The following is a 20,556-nucleotide window of genomic DNA, read 5'->3' as shown; positions in this document are numbered from 1 at the left end:
GGACTCTACCATCATTCAGTACATACCCCAAAATTTTTATTTCTTGAGTAACAGAGAGGAGCTTATTCAGATCCAGGTGAAGACCTGCAGTCTGAACATACATCAACATGGTTGTCAAAGAGGCTTAGATGTTCTTCGAATGTCTTCAAAAAGATAATGTCATCGAGATACAAAAGACATGTTGTCCACTTAAAAGTGTCTACGCAGGTTGACCATCATATCTTTGATGGTGGCTGATGAGTTACATAGTCCAAACAGGACAGCTTTGAACTCACAGAGGCCATCAGAAGTAATGAAACGAATCTTTTCCCAGTCAACCTAATCAGTTTTGATTTACTAGTAATCTGTCTAAATGTCCATAGTTGAGAAATATTTTGCTCCTTTCAAGCAGTCCAGGGTGTCTTCAATGCATGGCAATGGATAGAAATTGTTTTGAGAATTTATTCATTTGTCAGTCAATATAGAAATTCCATGTGCCATCCTTCTTCGTCACAACGACCACAGAAGAGGCCACAGGACTCTATAGAGATTCAATGATGTCACTTTGCAGCATCTTCTCCACTTCCTCCCGAATTATTCATTATTTGAGCACTGATCCTCATTGTTGATACAATGTTTTACTATGGGCTGCTTAATCTGACTTTTTTCCACTCTACATCTCAAAGCATCTAAAAATAGACCATGAACGGCTATCATTTACGGATATCATTCCTTGATCAGGTCACATCCTATTAGCAGTTACATAGCATATAGTTGGCCAAGTCCATTCCTCATGGTGTGGCAACTGGTGGTGGAATTGATGCCAAAGATTGATACACCTCTTCTTCAACATCCTCTATTAGCTCCTAACCTATGGAGTCGACGTTCACGGTCACTGTATTTGGTGTACTTGGTCCAACAGTTCTGGATGTAATAAAATGCCGTATATCTTCTCTTACAACCTGGTTTATGAAGGAAGCGAAGCCATGGTGGTCTTTCACAACTGCCATAGGGATCACATTCGGTAGTCAATCATACCCCTTTCATCCAACTGTTCTGTTCCATTTCCTTCACTGTTGGGTGAATTCTTCCGTTACTGCGACATCCTTTACCTAAAGAGCTTGGTACATGCCTTTCGAGACTCCTTTCATCAAAAATGAAATTTTGTTCTGATTTACAATGTTGCGAAGGCCAAAACATTCTGTATAAGTTCTAAAGGGAAAGGCATCTCTCCTTCTCATCCCGACACGAGTTATGTGCGACTTTTCTGAATTCTACCCCTTTTCCTAAACCTGCCCAGCCCTTTTCCGCTGCCCCTCTCCCTTCCCCTTCAACTCTTCTGCCAAAAGAAGGGCAACTGGCTCCGAAAGCTTGAAAACTTTAACACTTTTTATGTGTGCCCTGCTGTCAATTGGTGAGTAGATTTTTATCCAACAAATTACAATATATTTTCAGAAATTGATTATTTTCATTAAAAATATAAAAAGTCTAATGACATTAATTTCCTTAATATTATGAGAACACAAGCAAAAAGAAAGAAGATATTTTAGAAAAATGCTGATGCCAGTAACAAAACACACTTAACCCTTACCTGCGAAGTAATTAGAAACATATAAAATGGGTATGCGGATTCTGCCATCTAATTAACTGTTAGAATCATTGGTGTGTGTGTGTGACCATCCCACCTGACGTACAAGGATGAAATGAAATATGGAAGGAATTACAGCATATTTATGCAAGGCTTTTCAGTGAAGGAACTCCAGATTGCATTATTTAAATGGAAAAGTACTGCACCTGTCTCAGCTCATAGTGACTAACAAATGTTGAGGCTTTGTTTGGCTTGAGTGACTATTTTTTTTCTTCCCTTTTTAATCTTGCTCAACCTATCCCTCCCTCCTCTACAAGCAAAGCACCAGTAGCTTTTAAACTGATATAGTTGTGTTCTTTTGTGTGCCTCTATGAACAGAACTGAGTTATGACTCCTGAAGGCCAGTTACTGGCCAGCAATTCTGCCTTCAAATTTTATAATGCTCTTAAAAGGCTATGACAATAGTTTTAGGTGACACCGAGAAACAGTGATAATCTCAACAAGCTTTAGGAAGTCAAGAGATCATACTCTATTATTTGCTCATTATTAGTAACACCACACGTTAAGAGAGTTCCAGGCTGTATTGACCCTTTTGTGGCAGGTATCATCTTTACTGTCAAGAACAGAGTTCCATTTCTAGCAGAATATATGAATGTGGTAAGACAATTACTGTTTATGTTATATACCAGAGACGTGGGCCAGGCAACATTTTTAGCCCCTTAAGGCTGTTTGCAGGCAGTGATTGTATACAGGAAGATCATTTTATTAGTAAATTCTTATGAAACTAAGAATACTATAATATGATCCACACTTGATGCAAAATTTGAAGTTGACCTTGAACATAAATGTAAATGTGTGGAAAAAGACAAAAATATCAGGTATCATCTCACTAGATGATTAGCGATCAGTCACAATCATTAAGCAAATAGGACTATATGTACAGAGCAATTAAAGAATAAACACACAAATCTAGCCATGAGGAAACTGGACACTGTCAGATAGCTTTATCAGAAGAATCCTAAGGTAAGGTAATTCACTAAGGAAGGTAAGGTAATTCACTAAGGAAGTCGTCTTTTACAAAAGCATTGTTCTCAGGTGTTTTTTTATTTATCTCTGGCCTTATCACTTGGGATTAATGGAACAGTGAGAACATTAGAAGACCTTGTGCTTGCTTAGTCTTTGTTGTAGCATCAGAGAAATGCTTGAGAAACTCCCTGGGAAACACTCCAAAAAATTTACTGTGAATTGTAGAGCTAGAGTTCATGTACTAATATCAGAACAAAAAGTATTAGTTCAAGCAACTCTTATGCTACATAGAGACCACAAATACTAATTTAGAGAAAGTTAGCCATATTCAGATCAATGCAGACAATCTTCCTTCTTGCATATCATCTGCAAGTAGAATAGGAAATGGGGAAAATGATGCTGGTACATCATGTAACCTCCACAACATACAGTATGTGGCTTGCAAAGTACATATGTACACGCAGACAGTTTCGTAAAATGAACTTACTTTTTATCAAACAGCTGAAGCATTGAGATGTCGATAGGTACACAAAAAAAGAAAGAAAATCTGCCACCTTTAGGAGTATTTAAAAAAAGCACACACACACACACACAGACACAGAGAGAGAGAGAGAGAGAGAGAGAGAGAGAGAGAGAGGGGGGGGGGGGGGGGGAGGGGAGGGGGATGAACCCACATTCCTGGAAGGGGAAGAATGATTGCTTAAATGTCCCTTTCTGCAATGTAATTAGTCTAATTTTGTCTTTGCAATCCCTATGGGAATGATATGTAAAGGGCTGTAATGTATTCCTAAATTCATCACTTAAAGCTCGTTCTAGAAACTTTCTATGTAGGTTTTCATAGGATAGTTTGAATCTGTCTCCACACATCTGATGATTCAGTTCTTTCAGCATTTATGTGACTCTCTCTGATAGGTCAAAGAAATCTGACCATTTGGACTGATCTCCTTTGTATTAATCCAATTTCCTTTGTTAGTCTTATTTGGAATGAGTTCTGCACATTTGAGCAATATTCCAGGATAGGTCACATGAGTGTTTTGTAGCCAATCTCCTTGTAGACTTATTGCATTTCCCTATTATTCTGCCAATGAAACAAGTATTCCACATGGACATAGGGTAAAAAAGCCCTTGTGTGCACTCAGCACAGAGTCCGCTATCTGAAAAGCAGCCTCTCCTATATACTGCACACACTACTCATTTAGGGAGATCCTACAGTTGGCCCAAGTCTAAGAAGTCACAGCCTAGCTTGTCACAAAACCTTTGTGGCCTATGATTCAAGCCTTCCACTCAACTCAGAATCAGGGGGCTACAGTTAGCTCTGGGGACAATGCTACAGATTGGAGGCTTCAATTAAACCCCATGAGAAAGGTTGATATTCTCAACCTACTCTGTCCGTTACTAGAATGACTAGTGTATGACCTAAGAGCCTATATGAGAAGAATCATTTGTTCCAATGTGTGCTACAGGATACAGTTGGCTGCTCCATGCCCCCTCAATGGCTGCCGGAAGAGCCTCTTCAGGGTGTTGTATCAGGCCTACAGGTGCGCACACACACACACACTGAGTGCACATGGTGTTCCTCCCCATTTCCCTTATTTGTTCCACAGCTAAACTGCTGATTATTAATAGACTCCTACCCTTTATTGTTTTCCTACCCTTGACATGAGACACAACAAGTTTCTAAATAGGTGAAGTGAATCTCACTTGCTCAGATTCACTTTCAGTGCAAGATGGCACGTCAAACTTCTTGGTTAGTGAGATGGGTGGAGCACCCTGAATTCTCCCTGGTCCCGACCTCCCCTGTGCAGGGCACCTGCACCTACCATTGACACGCCACTCACAGTCAAATGGCCAAGTTGTAATGGATCCTGTACTTTCAGTACTTGAGATGATATCCACAGGAGAATATAGTGCTTAAGGTACCTTTGGCACCTCTATCACGACTTGCTAGCCCTCTAAACACGTCTCTTTGCAGCAGCTTCCAATCACTTGACAGTAGTAGGGGCACCTTCCAGCTGTTTATTAACAGCAACTAACTCATCCTGCACCTGAGAACAGCATACACAGTCGATCTGCATTGTGGCTGTTGCAATATTTTACTGAACAATAACTTGAAGGTATGCTTAACAATTCTGCTTACATTTATGTGTGGCAGAAAAAACTCGCATATGGCGCAATAACATTTTCGACAGCAATTATTTTCTGTACTTTGCCAATTTTAAAACAGTTATAAACAACAACTTGAGTGACGCTATAATTAATAGTTATAAACTAAGCATCAAGCATTTTCTTTGTTCATAAAATAATTTGTTTTCTGCAGGTTGCCAGATTTTTATATATATTTTCAAAATGTATGTATTATAGTTGCAAATTTTATTAATTGGCTTGAAAACTTTCATTGTACCTACAAAGTAGTCTAGGCAAATTAAGTATCAAGATATATGTATAGAGGAGGCTTACCTGTCAGCTTCATCAAGTATCACAATTTTGTGCTTGCCTGGTGGTAATGTAACCTTCTGCTGAGCAAACATCTTTATCTTATTTCTAACAACATCCAGACCTCTGTCATTTGATGCATTCAGCTCAAGAACAGCTGAGTTCACTGCATCTCCTAGTAAAACTCTTGCAAGGCACAAAATAGTGGTGGTTTTGCCAACACCTGGTGGGCCCTGAAAGGAAAAAAAACTGACTATAATTTGTGTGTATCATATGAGCAATGATTAGTGTTTAAGTATGGGGCCAGAAAAGCTGAAATTTGGATAATAAACACTTTTATACACTAACATAAAACATACATTACATAACAACCATACCTGAAACTGGGAATCATTTACTATCAGATTTACAAAAGAAAACTGAGAATGAATAAAAATCTTATATAAGTTGCAACTTTTGATGTTTGAGTCATAGAAGTTAAGATGATGTCATTGCTCCAGCAATGCAGCTGCTGAGCCAGTTGTCTCCAGCATGCTTGCAACCGTTTAGTTGGTATGTGTCACCATATTGTCCATGAACAGTAAACTGGTGTGCCAAATCCCGGTCAGTTCCAAGGACTGCAGTCAATGTGTGTTGGTAACAACAGTAGGCCCTAACTATCAATCACTCTGCATAAAATTGTCAAAATTTACTTTTATCACACTACAATTAGGATGATATTAACGAACTGACTATACCAGTTAAGTAATTATACAAAGATGCTGCAAATACTACCACTGCATCATCAAAAAAGTAGGAAGTACTCTTCACAAAAAAGAACTCCACAAATAAATCAAGTAGTAATCCGGAGCAAGAAACAGAGACAGCAACAAAACAATTTTACAGATTCATCCTTATACTGTATTGCTGAAAACCAGTTACCATTTTGAACTTTAAAGAGATGTCAAGCAAAGTATTGAAATCTTACAGTGTGTGTAATTATGTATTTTCTGTCAATGACACTGAAATGGAAGTTACACTTTCTACCTTTGCTCCAAGCATAATTTGTGATCCATTCAGATTTTTCCAGTATCCTTCTGACTACAAACTGATCTGATTCCTTACACGAGTCACCCCCCCCCCCCCCTCCCTTTCTTTTTTTCATACAAATAATCAGTATATGCTTGGAAACACATGTTCAACAGTCACACCTGGTGATTCGCTTAACAGTTTTGCAGTCTCACAATATTTGCAAGAAAGTGGAACACACTACTTTATGTACCTGAGGAATCTATATGTCTGCTGCTATTCTGCTAGTGATACACTTGCAAATTCTGCTGTTCTGATGATGTTTCACCAAGAACTCCTGTTTTATATTTTTTTAGCAGTTTTCTCCTATTTGTGATTGAAAATAATGCATGTCCATCCGTATACTGAGCATGCCTGTAAGTGTAGTGTTTTAAAAGTTTGACGAGTCACAACTTTTGCTTCCAAATAACTATCCCGTAAGTGTTAACATATAGAATATTGATAATTTGCCACCCACAGACAAGCCTCAAAGACAAAAAATAACCATTTGTATGGATTCAATTGAGAGGGAGCAAATCTCTAAACTGATTATTTTATTCACAATATACCAGCATTCAATCCAATATACACCCAAATATCTCTACATAATGCAATCAAAATAGCATCTGATGTATTGCAATCAAAAGATATCTTCAGTCACTTTAAATAACAATGAATGTGCAGCTGCCCCCACCCCCTCAGCCTACAAATTTTTGCAATGAGCAGACAAATTTTTGCTATGAGCAGTATCAACCTGAAGTTGAAATATATCACAAGTTATCAGACAAATTTCAAGAAAGAGACTTGATACTGCCTTGGACTAGACAATCAGCCACTGCACTATCAATTTAATTTCTTTCCATGTTCTGAAGTGATTTTTCAAGTCTTTCATGCTTCACAGTGAGTACACTTAACATCAATAAAAGGCCTGTTTATTGAGCCAGAAGCAAGCAATACCAAAGGCAAATATACACATCTGAACTAAGAACAAAGTAGAAAATACTACAAATCTGGCATTTTCAAGGGCACTAATGGTAAATTTTGCTGAGTGTTCTGTGGTACACGAGGCTTTTCTCCTTGTAACAACAAAGACTAGTCGGTGATTTATAGGTAGCAGTTTCTTCTGGGCACCCAGGAAGGTGGTGTTCATGTACCTTTCAAGATGCTGAATTGTGAGCCACCACATTGGTAGTTTCATGTGATGTTGTTGTGCTATGAATGCCTCAACTGTTTTAAAGAAACAGTCTCTACACTTGTTATGTGTATGCCTCGTGGATCTTTTCATTAACAAGAACTGGAACACATGTTATTGGAGAAATTTCTTCAGAGGGCTTGAATAGCCACACTGCCTGTTGAAAACAACACACACTGTTGCCACTTACCTGTTCTTAACTGCTCCTCCACAAACTCTTGCGGCCTTCTCATTTACTGAGCATTGAGTTGCTGGAACACCAGCACAGCCAGCATAAGTGTGTGTTTCCCAAGTCTTAAATCTCCATGGCTAGCTTCGAACTTTATACACAGTGACACTCAACCTTTTACACATAAGGTGAGTATAGTGAAAGTTAAACTTTCAAAATGCTGTAGAAATATCACCACTGGTCAGAATGACGGCAAATTGCAACACAATATTATCAGAGAAGGGGGAAAACGTATGGGGGAAAAAATAGTGTGAAAATTGAACAATAGATGTCACTACATGTCTCAGAATACATAAATGAAAACACCTGTCATGAGCCTGACCCACTGAGGTTGGTATAAACACGCCAGATAAATGGCTTTTCTTCCTTTCAAGTCTGTGACATTCGCCTGACTGTCTCAATGCAGGATCATGTTTTGCTTGTAAAGCTGTATTACAAGAATGACGACTGTGCACACGTCGCTCTGCTGAAGTCCTGGGCACTGAAGGATTTGAAAACAGGCGTTGGTCTGATGACTGCCGCAGGTCTGGAAAAAATGATTCGGAAACTGGAAAAGGTGGATTCTTTTGGTGTGCAACCTCAGAGAAAGGAAACAAATTGATTTGATGTCAGTGGAAACAGTGGCCACAGCAATGAAAGAGGATAGGAGTGGTGGTGGGCAAACGTGTAGTGAAAAAGGGAATTGCCTGAACAGTGGACATACCCGTGAGCACAGTGCGCAAAATCCTACAAAACATCCTTCTTTGCTACCCATTGCCCATGTGCACGAGTTGCTTCCTGTTGACCTGCCAGCAAGAGATACCATTGGTTTAGAATTTCTTGCTCGCAACGAAGTGGACAATTAGTGGATGTGGAAGACTTTGTGGACAGACGAAGCCCACTTCCATCTGACAGGATATGTCAATACACAGAATTGTCGAATATGAGCAATGGAAAATCACACATAAATCAACCAGTACCACGTCATCCTGAAAAGGTCACTGTGTGGTGCAGGTTTACAGCATCATTTATCGTAGGGCCATACTTTTTCTAAGAGACGAGTGCTTCCGGCCCCGTTACTTGTACCATCACTGGTAAGCGCTATGAGTACTTTTTGCGCAACCAGTTGATTCCAGCTCTCCAACAGCATGGATGTGATCATTTTTATGCAAGATGGCACACTTCCACACATTACAAATCCCGTTAAGCAGTTGCTCAAGCACCAATTTGGAAATGCTAGAACGATCAGTCGCCATTTCCCTACAGCCTGATCACCTGATCTTAATCCGCGTGACCTCTGGCTGTGGGGCTATCTGAAAGATGTTGTGTTCCGATTGTAAACTCAGCTGCACTGAAGGCACGCACTGCGCAACACTTTTTGAATGTGACCCCGGAAACACTTTGATCAGTTGTGGATCATGCTGTTTCTCGATATCAAGTTGTTGCAGAAAATGGTGGACTGTATACTGAACATGTTTTGAGCCAGTCACATGGAACTTAATAATTCAATTTGATTTTGATTGATGGTTTTATGCAGTTTTTGGCCTCGGGACAATTAAAAACCTATGTGAGTTATGCTTTTTATGCGGTTTTTGGCTTTAGGACAATTAAAAGCCAATTTTTACCATCTAATGTGATATGGGCTTACGTAATTAACAGTATCACACCTGTACATCCATGCATGCTGAGTAGTACAGTTTGTTTAACATCAAACACACACCTTAGGCATTGTATGATTCATTTGTCATTTGTAGTTGAGCACTATTAAATTATGATGCTTACAGCACCATCTATTGCTACATTTTGTAACTATTTTTTTATTCTGCCATGCGTTTTATCCCCTTCTAATATTCTGTTACAATTTGACATTATTCTGACCAGTGCTGTTATTTCTACAGTGGTTTGAAAGTTTAACATTAATTATAATCACCCTGTACTTCAGAATCTTTTTCACCAAGGACCTGTGATTTTCTTGAGCATACCCGAAAAATTTTGACATGCAGTTCACTGCAAATGCCATATCAGGCCTTGTACCAACAGCGGAATACTTAAGACAACTAACCACTGCTTGACAGAGAATATTCGTTTGTAGTAGCTATGGTTTTACTTCAGTTGACAGAAGATTTACCTCCACATTAAACATCAAAGCATGCCTTTAGCATAACTTCCACAGTTTAACATGGAATCTTGACCATGGCGCAACAAACAAATGTTACCAAAAGCATACACAATCAAACAGAACAATGAGTGAGGGTTCATACATTTTCTATCAATTGCTATGAAAGTTTTGTCCTGAAAATGGCAGCAATTAAGCTCTCGGTAAGTAGGATTGAGTGTATATACTACTTACACTGCAAATAAATCAGTGTATTGAACAAGCTCATTCCTTAAGTCTATACTTGGATCTCATCATTAGCTAGTCTCTACTTTCTCCTTTTCCGCTTCTCAGCCCCTTTCCTCATTTTTTGGTATGACCTATCTCACTCTCTTGTCATCGTACTTCTTGTGTATATAAATTATTTTCTTTTCCACTTTTTATGCTCTCCTCCTCCTCCTCATCTTTCTGTCCCAGTTGTCTGTCACAATCTTACGTATATTACCACCTCCACCCCGTGACAGCTTTCTAGTTTGTAGTTCCCACAACCGACATAATAAAATGCATGCATCTTGTCTTAGAATTTTAATCCCTACTGATATAATACACATTCAGTATAAACTGCTTACCTTTAACCAGCTGGTAAATTACTCTCCATAATTATTCTTAAAATTTATATCAACCTTTTTTTCTAATTCATATATGCAAAGAAAACACTGTTGTTGATGCAGGTACTGTGCTAAGATTGAATAAAAATTACTAAGGAGGATCGGTTCCATCTTACCCAACTCCTTCACATTATATATTATGAATTTCAGTTGTCATTTAATTCTAAAATGTACCCACGTTAGTAACTACGGCTTCTATTGGTTCTGGATATAATATTTCTGAATACAGACTTTTACTTAGAAAACAGTTAGGGTGAAGTGGGGTAAGTGTAACCACGTTTTGGCATAGTTCAACTTTGACATCAACTTGCCAACTTGTTATTGAAGATATGATTTTGAAATTTCTCATGCTTAAAGTTTGACTTTTTGTCTTTTAAACAATAACCATTTTGTTTGTGAAAAAACAAATTTGGTTAAATATAACAAAGAAAGGAGTAAATTAACAGCTTCTGTAAGGCACCATAAGCCGTGGTTACACTAACCCCATGGTTACACTTATCCCACTTCACCATACTTAATAATGAAATATCAGACACTTCTAAATTAATTCTAAATGTATGAGTAGCTAATAAGACAACGAATAACTTTCTGGCGTGTCCCAATACTACTACTCAGCATTTATCGATCACTGGTTATTCTTGCACAAATCAATCAGCCCATATTTCATTAGTCTCAAGAATAGGACTGTCTGCTCTTGTGCTTCATAAATTACATACCTGCTTGTGTGATGTACTAAATACTTACAGCAATTATGATATTTGGACATTCCCCAGTTTTTGCGAACTGCCCTAAGCGGGCTACACCCTCTTCATTTCCTACAATATCTTCAAATTTCATTGGGCGGTACTTCTCAATCCTGCCAACATAAAAGTCTGTTTAACATACAAGAAAAACGAAAACATTATTCATGCAGTAACATGGAGGAAACAAAAACATGTAGTTACAGTTTGTGTACAATCTTACAAATGGTCTTCCTGGACTGATTAAAGAAACTAAAATACATTTAAAAAATCAAACTATTAGCTCATTTCATTTAAAAAATGATAATTCATACCAAAAAAGCATTTACTGCACATCAACAAATAGAATGAGCTAAATTTCTAACATGAGGTACATTCTCAAATCAAATCTGTAAACTGGAAAAAATGGTGCGATTCATTTGGTGACTAAAAAAGTTTGGCTCTAGTCAGCAGCTGAGGAAGAAAATAGTGAGATGGCAGAACTTCAATGTATAAAAGTGGCAGGTCGGGGAGAGATACACCATCCACAGTCTGGATAAAAAACACATCTACATGGAAAAAAAAGAGGATGAGAACTCAACTTGCGACGACTTCATTATCTTCAAATTCAAACACTACCCGTTTCTGCAAGAAGACTGTGTCATACTCATACAAAATAAGAGAAATATCTACCAACATGTATCTACGTTCAACAGAAGGGGAGTCATGGCCAATCGAAACTGCAGTTTGACATACTGTGGTGTTTCTGCTTACACTGTTTGTGATTCCAAGACTGCCATGCAAACTGGATTTGACAAGTTCAAGAGAGCCATAATCACTACCATGATGGATGTCAATGGTCCCAAGCAAATAGAATCAAGCAAGGGCAGATGTATTATTCACTAACCCATGCAGGATTAAGCAGCCAAGTCAATTACCTTGAGCCAGGAACACTTGTTTGCAGCAAGACAAATATCCAAAAAGACAATATGATGACGCCTCGAGGATCATTGATGGTCAGCACAGCCACCACTGTTTTGGTTTTCCTTCATACAGTAGCAGAGAGAGGCATGACAACGGTGATGTGCCCAATGACAAAACTGGGCACAGCAGTGTCACGTCATATTTTCAGACGAGTCCCTGTTCTGTGTACAGCATCACGACGGATATATCCATGTGTGGAGGCTCCAAAGAGAATGAACATTGCCAGACTGCATTCCCTATCATCATACAGATGTGATGGCATGGAGTGCCATTGTGTACAAAACACTATGATCTCTGGTTCGTATAGTTAGTAATTTAGACAGAAGCCATTACATTTAGGATGTATGTAAGCTGGTGACTGAGGCCTATCTTCAAGGTCTCTCTATTCTATTATCTTTCAACATTACAATGCAAGGCCGCATGTTGCCCATGCTTTCCTGACAAATCCGCATACACACAGGTTTGCTTGTAATCCTGGTCAGAAAATTCCCCTGATATCTCAACCACTGAAAACATCTGGTCATGGGTTAATGAGAGACTGGCATTTCACAACTCATAAGCCACCACAACTGATGACCATTGGCACAGGAATGATGTACCTCATCAGTCATCCAAGTTCAGTACTACTTGGCGACCAGCTACGTTAGAGATGTTGTTACTGTCAGAAGTGGCAGCTGGGATACTACATTCCACACCCTGTAACCCCCCCCCCCCCCTCAAAACACCTACACACTTTATCATGTACTCATCCTAAAATGCTGTAAAAGCACAAAAAATCAAGTTTCGTTATTTTCTATCCTTGTTGAATCGCAATTTTAATGGCCAGCATTTTGATATTAGTAAGTAGACCACAGTAACGATTATTTTGCTTTCTTCAAACGTCTGCAGCATACAATAACAAACTTGTCCAAATAACAACGCCACTTGAATCTGTCAAAGTGAACATTTTATGGTCGGGTTCAAAGGGAATAATTTTTCATCGCGGTTTAATGAAAATTTTGCGGCAATAACGACAATACAATTTACTAAGTACCTGTATCCATCAGAAATGCACACAATTTACGAATGAAGTGGTTTCATATTCTATTACAAAATGGAAGACTTGGGAACGTAAAATTATGTACCATGCAATAAAATCGCTGAAACAGGTTACACAGTTCGAATAACGCAATTATAAAAAGTGAAAGTAACTGCTTCTGACTTCTAGTAAACAAAGTTATCTCCTTTGAACACTTTTTTTTTCTTGTGATACAGACTAGCAACATACCATGGTAACCGGTGGGCCGATTTCCCCTTAGAACTTTTATTAGCAGGACCTGGCTTCGATGTCGACGCTTCTATTTCTATATCAAGGTTTTCTTCGTCACCTGCCATTCCGAACTCACGATACAAGTATAACCCGCAACCAAAAACTCTCCCGCCTAAATGTTGACTACATCTGTTTCTACTGACAAATGACGGTAACACCAGTGTTGCCAGATAAGTTCCGTATAGACCAATTCTCAGTGGCCGTCACATTACGTCACGTCACATCACAATCCTTCATAACATTCCATAATCACCCCGTTTACATGGGACTCCCAAAACTGGATTTCGTACAACGAATTCCCAATACTGCTTCTGGATGGTCATGTAAACACTTCAAAATCGATTCTTGATATCCGCTGCTATATATATAAAAAAAACCTGTTGTATACAAATACAAACGCGATGATTGGTCAGAATGTGTAGCACACTTCCACAGGTGTTGTTTCGCTCTTGGAAGTAGACCATACTTATGTATTAGAAATCTTATTCCTATGTTGCGTTAGATGAAACTTTAAGATATTTTAATACATTAATTGTCATCAACGTTTCTCTTAATCACGCTTTAGCTATGTAGTTTTTATTTGAAAAATCGTGAAGACACACACTATGTACTGCTGTGTTCTCATTCTCACGCTGAGTATGAAAATTGCCGAGGCTGCTTATTACTCCGTAGTGAAACACGTGTGTGGAACATAGTTACAAAGTTATTCTTAATGTTTTCATAAATTTAAAGAAAAAATCGGCTTTGAAGTTTTCCAAGGAGCTATATTTGATACAGTTGAGGGCCAAGTGCACTCAGGAGGTGTAGCGGAATTGGTAGCGTAGTAAACTGATGATATTGTGAAGTTCACTTTCGCTTTATTCATCCCTTTTCCTTCACTTTGAAATACGTACATCTCGAAGTTGTAAAATTCATCATATTTTTTTATGAATAGCACATATCTTCTTGTTTCTAATTACATACTGCACGCGAAATCCCTTTTTTCGTTTGAAGTATAAATTCTTAATTATCGATGTTTTATGTAAGATTTTTAATAAAGGTTCCTTAAATTAAGAAAATAAAACAATTTAATTTTTAAAGCAAAAATGAAAAATCAAATTCTCTTTATTTCGATTATGTCCATAGTGTCGCTCGAACAAGGGTGGTGTCACAAAACACGAAAAATAGTCATTTTCACAGAATCGAACACTCCATACAAATGCTGAATTTTTACATTTGTTACTGTACCATTTCAGTATGAACCCAACATAACTGATCAGGAACCACATTTAGTGATTTGTTGCAAGAAATAACGAGACTGTTAAGCCGCCAGACGTACTGGACCTAACGTACGCAGCTTTTTCACATGTCACTGCCATACGCTGGCGGCATATACAACAGCATGTCATAAAAGACGAGGAGAAAATGCAACACCTGGGTGGCTTCGTGGATTCTGTTGTTGATCGACTCGTTATCAACAAACCAGAGCAAAGTTCCAGAACTGAAATGTACTCCTCGGATTCAGATAAGGAATGAGCTAAGAGATTACTGTAATTACTAGCTCCAGCATTCAACAATACGCTGGAATCCCTGCAGTATGCTTTTGCATCACACATAGCTCACTCAGGAAAGCTACATTGAATTTAAGTTAGGAATTTTTATTACTCTCATTTGTAATTAGAATACTTGTTTAGGTGAGAACAAGAGTCTGAACACCGAAGAAGTGTGCGGCAGTGCTGGAGTTTTGCCCAATATTATTTCATTCTCTTTAAAAGTTAAATGACATTCGAGGCTATATTTGTTCTCTGCTTGTCTCTTTTTGTATCTGAACTGCAACTGCTCACATCATTGCACGTTAGTCAGACTATCTCACTAGGCAGTGTTGTGCAAGTTAAATATACTGGTAAGGCTGTTGTCCTGCATTATTGCTCAGTCTGTGTGCGTGTAACACAGTATAAAAGTATCATTGTGATCGTACTTGAGAGTACTAGACACAACTTGGCTTCAGCTCCACGTGAAACGAAATCTAATGACGTTCAAAAGCAAATGCGAAAGAATACATGATGTTTCTGAAAATTTTTAAGTGGGTCTCTGCAAATGGACCCTCACTAAATACAGTGTATACAATTCTGTACAGCTAAATGGCATAACACTTTGATAAATATAGACTTTGAACAGGAGTCTAAGGCAGAGTATTCAAACTTTCTGGATAAGTGCATTGATGAGAAATTGAATTGGAAAAAACACGATGCTGATCTACTGAAACAGTTACGTTCAGCTACTTATGCTATAAGAGTTATTGCAAATTTTGGAGATCAGTAAATTAGCCTACTATGCCAATTTTCATTCACTGCTTTCATGTGACATCATAAGATGGCGTAATTTATCATTAAGATAAAAAGTATTCATTGCACAAAATAATGTATTCAGAATAATAGCTGGAGGCCAACCAAGATTACCATGTAGACATTTCAGAATCAGAATTTTTATTGTCCCACAACATACAGAGTTAAGTCGCAAGGTTTAGTATACATGGGACTCGTCAGTACTGGAATTACAATGTATGTGTATTACTGAAACAATAATAATTAATTTTACAGAGACAGTGTTTAGCCTAGCAACACTATTACTGTAAAAAAAGAGAAAAATTATAACAGTCATTTATTAGACATCAAACTTCTAATCTTAGTTAACAAAACATTTCAGCCACTTGCTTTCTTGCTCAGATTATCATATTATCATTAAGCTTATAAGGAATAATAACATTTATGTACTAACAACTGTCGTTTTTGCTGTAGTTGCAACAACTCCATGCTGAGGATTTGTTTCCTTTTTAGAATGTTGTAAATTTTCATGTCCATATATTCTGGGGATTGTTCAAACAGCTTTAATCTATAAGTGGGAAGCATGAAATTCTCCTTGTTTGCAGTACTGCATTGATGTTTAAAGTTTTCTCTGTGAATAACTTGGAGTTACTGTATACAAAAACAATCAGTTCTTTGTGGTTTTTGTTGTAGTTTTCAGTCCTGAGACTGGTTTGATGCAGCTCTCCATGCTACTCTATCCTGTGAAAGCTTCTTCATGTCCCAGTACCTACTGCAGCCTACATCCTTCTGAATCTGATTAGTGTATTCATCTCTTGTTCTCCCTCTACGATTTTTATCCCACACCCTGCCCTCCAATACTAAATTGGTCATCCCTTGATGCCTCAGAACGTGACCTACCAACTGATCCATTCTTCTAGTCAAGTTGTGCCACAAACTCATCTTCTCTCCAAATCAATTCAATACCTCCTCATTAGTCATGTGATCTACCCATCTAATCTTCAGCAATCTTCTGTAGCACCACATTTCTAAAGCTTCTATTCTCTTCTTGTCCAAACTATTTTTCGTCCATGTTTTACTTCCATACGTGGCTACACTCCATACAAAGCAGTTCATAGATGTACAAATATGGATCAGTTTGTTGTTGTTGTTGTTGTCTTCAGTCCTGAGACTGGTTTGATGCAGCTCTCCATGCTACTCTATCCTGTGCAAGCTGCTTCATCTCCCAGTACCTACTGCAACCTACATCCTTCTGAATTTGCTTAGTGTACTCATCTCTCGGTCTCCCTCTACGATTTTTACCCTCCACGCTGCCCTCCAATGCTAAATTTGTGATCCCTTGATGCCTCAAAACATGTCCTACCACCGATCCCTTCTTCTAGTCAAGTTGTGCCACAAACTTCTCTTCTCCCCAATCCTATTCAATACCTCCTCATTAGTTACGTGATCTATCCACCTTATCTTCAGTATTCTTCTGTAGCACCACATTTCGAAAGCTTCTATTCTCTTCTTGTCCAAACTAGTTATCGTCCATGTTTCACTTCCATACATGGCTACACTCCAAACAAATACTTTCAGAAACGACTTCCTGATACATAAATCTATATTCGATGTTAACAAATTTCTCTTCTTCAGAAACGCTTTCCTTGCCATTGCCAGTCTACATTTTATATCCTCTCTACTTCGACCATCATCAGTTATTTTACTTCCTAAATAGCAAAACTCCTTTACTACTTTAAGTGTCTCATTTCCTAATCTAATTCCCTCAGCATCACCCGATTTAATTTGACTACATTCCATTATCCTCGTTTTGCTTTTGTTAATGTTCATCTTATATCCTCCTTTCAAGACACTGTCCATTCCGTTCAACTGCTCTTCCAAGTCCTTTGCCGTCTCTGACAGAATTACAATGTCATCTGCGAACCTCAAAGTTTTTACTTCGTCTCCATGAATTTTAATACCTACTCCCAATTTTTCTTTTGTTTCCTTTACTGCTTGCTCAATATACAGATTGAATAACATCGGGGAGAGGCTACAACCCTGTCTCACTCCTTTCCCAACCACTGCTTCCCTTTCATGCCCCTCGACTCTTATTACTGCCATCTGGTTTCTGTACAAATTATAAATAGCCTTTCGCTCCCTGTATTTTACCCCTGCCACCTTTAGAATTTGAAAAAGAGTATTCCAGTCAACATTGTCAAAAGCTTTCTCTAAGTCTACAAATGCTAGAAACGTAGGTTTGCCTTTTCTTAATCTTTCTTCTAAGATAAGTCGTAAGGTCAGTATTGCTTCACGTGTTCCAACATTTCGACGGAATCCAAACTGATCCTCCCCGAGGTCTGCATCTACCAGTTTTTCCATTCGTCTGTAAAGAATTCGTGTTAGTATTTTGCAGCTGTGGCTTATTAAACTGATAGTTCGCTAATTTTCACATCTGTCAGCACCTGCTTTCTTTGGGATTGGAATTATTATATTCTTCTTGAAGTCTGAGGGTATTTCGCCTGTCTCATACATCTTGCTCACCAGCTGGTAGAGTTTTGACATGACTGGCTCTCCCAAGGCCGTCAGTAGTTCTAATGGAATGTTGTCTACTCCGGGGGCCTTGTTTCGACTCAGGTCTTTCAGTGCTCTGTCAAACTCTTCACGCAGTATCGTATCTCCCATTTCGTCTTCATCTACATCCTCTTCTATTTCCATAATATTGTCCTCAAGTACATCGCCCTTGTATAAGCCTTCTATATACTCCTTCCACCTTTCTGCTTTCCCTTCTTTGCTTAGAACTGGGCTGCCATCTGAGCTCTTGATATTCATACACGTGGTTCTCTTCTCTCCAAAGGTCTCTTTAATTTTCCTGTAGGCAGTATCTATCTTACCCCTAGTGAGATAAGCTTCTACATCCTTACATTTGTCCTCTAGCCATCCCTGTTTAGCCATTTTGCACTTCCTGTCGATCTCATTTTTGAGACGTTTGTATTCCTTTTTGCCTGCTTCATTTACTGCATTTTTATATTTTCTCCTTTCATCAATTAAATTCAATATTTCTTCTGTTACCCAAGGATTTCTAGCAGCCCTCGTCTTTTTACCTACTTTATCCTCTGCTGCCTTCACTACTTCATCCCTCAGAGCTACCCATTCTTCTTCTACTGTATTTCTTTCCCCTATTCCTGTCAATTGTTCCCTTATGCTCTCTCTGAAACTCTGTACAACCTCTGGTTCTTTCAGTTTATCCAGGTCCCATCTCCTTAATTTCCACCCTTTTTGCAGTTTCTTCAGTTTTAATCTACAGGTCATAACCAATAGATTGTGGTCAGAGTCCACATCTGCCCCTGGAAATGTCTTACAACTTAAAACCTCGTTCCTAAATCTCTGTCTTACCATTATATAATCTATCTGATACCTTTTAGTATCTCCAGGATTCTTCCACGTATACAACCTTCTTTCATGATTCTTAAACCAAGTGTTAGCTATGATTAAGTTGTGCTCTGTGCAAAATTCTACTAGGCAGCTTCCTCTTTCATTTCTTAGCCCCAATCCATATTCACCTACTATGTTTCCTTCTCTCCCTTTTCCTACACTCGAATTCCAGTCACCAATTACTATTAAATTTTCGTCTCCCTTCACTATCTGAATAATTTCTTTTATTTCATCGTACATTTCTTCAATTTCTTCATCATCTGCAGAGCTAGTTGGCATATAAACTTGTACTACTGTAGTAGGTGTGGGCTTCGTATCTATCTTGGCCACAATAATGCGTTCACTATGCTGTTTGTAGTAGCTTACCCGCATTCCTATTTTCCTATTCATTATTAAACCTACTCCTGCATTACCCCTATTTGATTTTGTATTTATAACCCTGTATTCGCCTGACCAAAAGTCTTGTTCCTCCTGCCAGTGAACTTCACTAATTCCTACTATATCTAACTTTAACCTATCCATTTCCCTTTTTAAATTTTCTAACCTACCTGCCCGATTCAGGAATCTGACATTCCACGCTCCGATCCGTAGAATGCCAGTTTTCTTTCTCCTGATAACGACATCCTCCTGAGTAGTCCCCGCCCGGAGATCCGAATGGGGGACTATTTTACCTCCGGAATATTTTACCCAAGAGGATGCCATCATCATTTAATCATACAGTAAAGCTGCATGTCCTCGGGAAAAATTACGGCTGTAGTTTCCCCTTGCTTTCAGCTGTTCGCAGTACCAGCACAGCAAGGCCGTTTTGGTTAATGTTGCAAGGCCAGATCAGTCAATCATCCAGACTGTTGCCCCTGCAACTACTGAAAAGGCTGCTGCCCCTCTTCAGGAACCACACGTTTGTCTGGCCTCTCAACAGATACCCCTCCATTGTGGTTGCACCTATGATACGGCCATCTGTATCGCTGAGGCACGCAAGCCTCCCCACCAACGGCAAGGTCCATGGTTCATGGGGGGAGGATGGATCAGTTAATATTTCCTAACAGTGGGCCATTGGATACATTCGGTTTTGCATTAGATACATTTCTAAAAACTGATTTTTGTGACTTTATGATTCTAGTCTTTTTTTTGTGCTTCCACACGAAATAATGCCATACCTTATAACTGATTCAAAGTAACTGAGGTTAACTATTTTTTTGTCTCCATACTAGTTGAATATCATAGAATTGTCATTACAAATGTCAGTATGTTTAATTTACTTGCCAAATCCTTTAAGTGTGAAGGCCAGGATAGATTTTGGTCCAAATGCATGCCCAAAAATTTAACATTCCTCTTATTTTGGTTCTTGGTTTCTACAATTAATTGGAATCATTTTACCTTTGAGTTTTTAGTTTCAAATGGCAGCAAATGTGTTTTCCCAATAATCAATTTTAACCCATTTTGTTGAGATCAGTTTTCCAAACTGTCTAACAGATTTGTGAAAGTTGAAGAATTTGTTCAGGATCGTTCCTTTCAACAAGGGCAGAAGTATCTTCATCGAATAAAACTGAGAGTGATTAAGTTAAATTGGACCCAGAATTGAGCCTTGTGG

The 20,556-nt window shown here is 38.5% G+C and overlaps 1 protein-coding gene across 1 annotated transcript in view; it reads right to left on the bottom strand.

Moving 5' to 3' along the window:
* Window positions 1-13,577, bottom strand: part of LOC126279028 (replication factor C subunit 2) — a 42,991-nt gene extending 29,414 nt beyond the window's left edge. Inside the window, exons 1-3 of the mRNA XM_049979423.1 lie at window positions 13,207-13,577; window positions 10,981-11,092; window positions 5,051-5,259 (exon numbers count right to left, since the gene is read on the bottom strand). Of these exons, the coding sequence (XP_049835380.1) occupies window positions 5,051-5,259; window positions 10,981-11,092; window positions 13,207-13,313 (428 nt within the window). The 5' untranslated portion in view covers window positions 13,314-13,577. The remainder of the gene's footprint in view (window positions 1-5,050; window positions 5,260-10,980; window positions 11,093-13,206) is intronic.
* Between the last annotated feature and the right edge of the window lie 6,979 nt (window positions 13,578-20,556).

This window comes from Schistocerca gregaria, chromosome 1 (genome assembly GCF_023897955.1).
Source record: "Schistocerca gregaria isolate iqSchGreg1 chromosome 1, iqSchGreg1.2, whole genome shotgun sequence".
NCBI lineage: Eukaryota > Metazoa > Arthropoda > Insecta > Orthoptera > Acrididae > Schistocerca > Schistocerca gregaria.
Note: the sequence above shows the minus strand (reverse complement) of the source record. Positions and strands in the feature narration are given on the sequence as shown.